General features: G+C 38.8%; 1 protein-coding gene across 1 annotated transcript; it reads right to left on the bottom strand.

Moving 5' to 3' along the window:
* Positions 1-3,001: 3,001 nt before the first annotated feature.
* On the bottom strand, positions 3,002-5,126 carry LOC112267628 (olfactory receptor 52B2-like). The gene has a single exon (XM_024445825.1). The coding sequence runs from the start codon at positions 5,102-5,104 to the stop codon at positions 4,166-4,168; it is 939 nt and encodes a 312-aa protein (XP_024301593.1). The 5' UTR covers positions 5,105-5,126; the 3' UTR covers positions 3,002-4,165.
* Between the last annotated feature and the right edge of the window lie 558 nt (positions 5,127-5,684).

The following is a 5,684-nucleotide window of genomic DNA, read 5'->3' as shown; positions in this document are numbered from 1 at the left end:
TGGTGAGGGTAGGCAACAACATCTCCTCCCCGCTGATCCTCAACACTGGGGCCCCACAAGGGTGCGTTCTGAGCCCTCTCCTGTACTCCCTGTTCACCCACGACTGCGTGGCCATGCACGCCTCCAACTCAATCATCAAGTTTGCGGACGACACAACAGTGGTAGGCTTAATCACCAACAACGACGAGACGGCCTACAGGGAGGAGGTGAGGGCCCTCGGAGTGTGGTGTCAGGAAAATAACCTCACACTCAACGTCAACAAAACTAAGGAGATGATTGTGGACTTCAGGAAACACCAGAGGGAACACCCCCCATCCACATCGATGGAACAGTAGTGGAGAGGGTAGCAAGTTTTAAGTTCCTCGGCATACACATCACAGACAAACTGAATTGGTCCACTCACACAGACAGCATCGTGAGGAAGGCGCAGCAGCGCCTCTTCAACCTCAGGAGGCTGAAGAAATTCGGCTTGTCACCAAAAGCACTCACAAACTTCTACAGATGCACAATCGAGAGCATCCTGGCGGGCTGTATCACCGCCTGGTATGGCAACTGCACCGCCCTCAACCGTAAGGCTCTCCAGAGGGTAGTGAGGTCTGCACAACGCATCACCGGGGGCAAACTACCTGCCCTCCAGGACACCTACACCACCCGATGCTACAGGAAGGCCATAAAGATCATCAAGGACATCAACCACCCGAGCCACTGCCTGTTCACCCCGCTGCCATCCAGAAGGCGAGGTCAGTACAGGTGCATCAAAGCTGGGACCGAGAGACTGAAAAACAGCTTCTATCTCAAGGCCATCAGACTGTTAAACAGCCACCACTAACATTGAGTGGCTACTGCCAACACACTGTCAATGACACTGACTCTACTCCAGCCACTTTAATCATGGGAATTGATGGGAAATGATGTAAATATATCACTAGCCACTTTAAACAATGCTACCTTATATAATGTTACTTACCCTACATTGTTCATCTCATATGCATACGTTGATACTGTACTCTATATCATCGACTGCATCCTTATGTAATACATGTATCACTAGCCACTTTAACTATGCCACTTGGTTTACATACTTATCTCATATGTATATACTGTACTCGATATCATCTACTGTATCTTGCCTATGCTGCTCTGTACCATCACTCATTCATATATCCTTATGTACATATTCTTTATCCCCTTACACTGTGTATGACAGTAGTTTTTTTTGGAATTGTTAGTTAGATTACTTGCTCGTTATTACTGCATTGTCGGAACTAGAAGCACAAGCATTTCGCTACACTCGCATTAACATCTGCTAACCATGTGTATGTGACAAATAAAATTTGATTTGATTTGATTTGATTTGATTTGATTTGATTTGAAACCATAGTGACATCAATATATATTAGAAACCATAGTGACATCAATATATATTAGAAACCATAGGGACATCAATATATATTAAAAACCATAGGGACATCAATATATATTAGAAACCATAGTGACATCAATATATATTAGAAACCATAGTGACATCAATATATATTAGAAACCATAGGGACAATCAATATATATTAGAAACCATAGGGACATCAATATATATTCGAAACCATAGGGACATCAATGTATATTAGAAACCATAGGGACATCAATGTATATTAGAAACCATAGGGACATCAATGTATATTAGAAACCATAGGGACATCAATATATATTAGAAACCATAGGGACATCAATATATATTAGAAACCATAGGGACAATCAATATATATTAGAAACCATAGGGACATCAATATATATTCGAAACCATAGGGACATCAATGTATATTAGAAACCATAGGGACATCAATGTATATTAGAAACCATAGGGACATCAATGTATATTAGAAACCATAGGGACATCAATGTATATTAGAAACCATAGGGACATCAATGTATATTAGAAACCATAGGGACATCAATGTATATTAGAAACCATAGGGACATCAATGTACACTCCCATACGTATTTATTTGGACTGTAAAACTACAAGTTTTACAGTCTATACTGGTTCTATACTCATACTATGAATATGGTACCAAATGAGTGAATAAGTGAATTTGTCCAAATATGTATGACACCTTCAAATGGGGGACTAGATACAAAAAGTGCATTCATTTCTAAATGGTAAAACAGAGATGTATAAAAAATACCATCATATAAAACGTTTGATCTAAATCCAAAATGCTGGAGTATAGTGCTAAATTAAGTTTTAGCTTCGCTGTGCAAATAAATGATGTTTATTGGTTAGCGGGCCATTTCCAGACTTGAGCTGCATGTGCAAAATGTGGATAGTAATATAATGATGTTTATTTATTTAACTAGGCATGCATGGCCAGTCACAATCCCCCCCCCCCCTTATTCATTTTCTATTAACATCAAATTCATCATAAAATATAAAAACATTTATTTCAATAATTATTTCAATTTGTAAACAGAACTTTCACTACTCTTTTCCTGACACATTTTCACTTTATATTTGTTTTTCTAGCCTTTTTAAGTATCGTTTCATTTCTTTGTTTCAGTCTGGAACTGAGTTGTATCTGAGCTGTGATGAAGGGTGTAACACTACAATCAATAGACCAAATCTTCAGAAGCCACTTTTATCCACTTGGGCTAAAACCGCCCGTCGTTTCTGAGAGGACGCTGATGCCTCTACTGGAGAGTTTCCAGACTGAATCATTGACCTGAAACACTGGATTCTAGGCTGTATTTTATGCAAAACAAATACACTAGAGGGCGCTGTGAACTAATTCAATTCATCAACATTGTTGTAATCAGCATCACAGACTTTAGAGATGAAGACAATTTCTAGACTTAAATATAAATGTGTACGTCTCGTTTTCTGCATTTGAAATATGTCTTGTTTTGTGGTATGGGTTTGTAAGTTGGATAGAAGAGGAACCATGTTGTTACTGTAGGCCTACAACTGAAACACGAGGTCATTACACAGCAGACACACTGATTGGAATATGATGTCATGTCTTTAATTTGACCGACCAGACATAACATGGCAGAGGGAATGCATAGGCCGCTATATAACCATTTGTTTTTGTGTTAGCATTTGAGAATCCAGGGAAATATTGCCAGAGTATTAATTGGACATGATTAAAATTCAACATTATTTTACCAAATCAGACCAATGTTGAAGATATTGGAAATCAGTTTATCAATTTTAGACATATGTCCACAGATCAATAAGTCTAGTCAAGATGAGTCCGTGTCTCACGCCATCTGTGTTGTTGATCCATCTTTATACATGAATCCCCATGAAGTAGGAAAGATAGGCGCTACGCAATTTCATTATTTTATTTAATGCATTTTAAAATGTAGACTATTATAACCATGATCAAAGATATCACAGGATGAATGACCTCTGTCATAGGGGGGCTTCAAATGGCTTTAAATGTCTCTCATAGTTTGATGTCTTTAGGAAGATCTTAATTTCACACTCCTCGCGTTCTCTCTCCTCTCTCCTCGTCTCCTCCTCTCCTCGTCTCCTTCTCAAAACCCATTGGAGGAGAAGGTCACAGGGGAGGGACTTCTGACTTTCTCTTCCAATGGGTTTTGAGAAGGAGACGAGGAGAGAGGAGAGAGGACAACAGGAGTAGGCAGTTAAGAGCTTCCCATTGACGGCATGATTTACATTGTCTTGTGAAACCTTGACAATCCACAAAAAGCACAGGGTTAAAATCTTCTTACTAGTTCATTCAAAATAAGATCTTCTATTTACGTTGACTGTTGTTGGTTGACCCCGACCGTTTAAGTGTATTTGTGGGTTTATTTAATTTGTTCCAACAAAATCAGTCTCTGATTAACACTAGCGTCCTAGGGCCTAAAATGAATGGCACCCAACAATGACTCTTATGTCATTTCAAATCAGGTGAGTGATTTCTTGATACCCCGGGGTGTTTAATTGGTTTACTGGTTTTGGAATACAAGTGATACATTTACAGTTATGATAAATGAAGATAACAACAAGGGGTACATCAAGCTGCCAGACTGTAAAAAACAGCAAAATAGCCTAAATACAATCGCACTGAGTAGATCGTGACAAATGTCAACAATTCATATAGTTTTGGATAAATGATGTAGTGGTTCTCTTCAAATCTATGTCTACTATTGAAAACATAGCCTAGGATGGAAAGATCTTTGTCCGCAAGAAATGCATTGCTTTTACTCTGATATCCTTTGTTTTAAGACCATATATGATTGGATTTAAAGTTGGGGGGAAAATTAATGTGGAAACTCCTATGAGTCTCCGTAACTGCGGGGGAAATTGGCTCAGTCTGTATGAAATAACAGTGAGAAGACCTAAACACTCTAAGAGGAGAAAAACAATTAAATGTGTAGCACAAGTCTGCAGAGCTTTGCTTTTAGTGTCAGCTGATCCTTTGTTTCTAAAACATGTGACAAGTATCTGAACGTAAGTGTAGAGAATGGTAGAAACAACTATGACCTGCATGAGGGCAGTAATAAAGAGTCCATAGGTGTTATTGATGGCTGTGTTAGCACAGACCAGTTTCAACAGGGAGGGATTGTCACAGTATGAGTGTGACATCAGAGATCTGCAGCGTGGTAATCGAAGCAGCAGGAAAAAGAGCACTCCAATCAAAATCAAGTCACACACCCATAGCAGTGTGATGATTTTCCTGAGATGAGCATTGGTCATCAATGTGTTGTACCTCAAAGGGCAACATATGGCAATGTATCTGTCATACGCCATAGCAGTCAGAATGAACACAGCTCCCGTTCCATAGACATGAATAAAGAAAGCTTGTGTGACACAAGCAGAGTATTGAATGGTCCCTGTGTCAAGTAAAAGCTCTTTGATGAGCTGTATAAAGAGTGCCGTGGAGCCTATAAGGTCATTGATGGGTAGGTTTAGCAGCAGAAGGTACATGGGCTGGTGGAGACTCCTATTGAGGATGATGGTGAGAATCAGGACCAGATTACAGAAGAGAATGACCATATAGCTCAGTGTGGCGAAAATTAATGCGGAAAATGCACTTTCAGGGGGGAGATTGAAGCCTTCTAGTGTCAAAACAGAAGACACATTTGAGAAGTCATCCATTTTCTCGGATTCAGGTTTTCCTCTTCAAGCCTGTAGATGTACGACAACAACTGTTATGCTTACAATACATTTTAACAATGAAAACATTATTATAGTCACATTATGAAAACTGATGAATAATTGAGTCATTAATAAATCAATGAATCAATACATGTTAGTAGTTCTAAATACTAGAACTGTATAAAAAATGGACAATAATACATTACATTGACATTTATGTTAACAGAATACTGGAACAAGATTATGACCATGGATGAATACTGCTTGTTTATGGGGGGGGAATCAACATTTTACATACAGTTGATTTTCCACAGCATAAAAATGATTTGCTTGTGACCAGGCTCCCCTTCTTTTTAAAAGTCAATGTGGTGAGTCATGACACCCAATTTTAAAACAAATCATATAGTGAGGAAATCACAGTAGAAAATGTATACGACTCACGCTTGAGAGAAATCATTACCTGAAACTCTGAGAGAAACTAACTATATCATATGACTTGGTAAGGTATTTATAGAGACTGTGAGGAACATTCGCCATTCCTCTGAGATATCTAATAGTTGATCTTCAAATAATGGGTTAG

This window comes from Oncorhynchus tshawytscha, linkage group LG14 (genome assembly GCF_018296145.1).
Source record: "Oncorhynchus tshawytscha isolate Ot180627B linkage group LG14, Otsh_v2.0, whole genome shotgun sequence".
NCBI lineage: Eukaryota > Metazoa > Chordata > Actinopteri > Salmoniformes > Salmonidae > Oncorhynchus > Oncorhynchus tshawytscha.
Note: the sequence above shows the minus strand (reverse complement) of the source record. Positions and strands in the feature narration are given on the sequence as shown.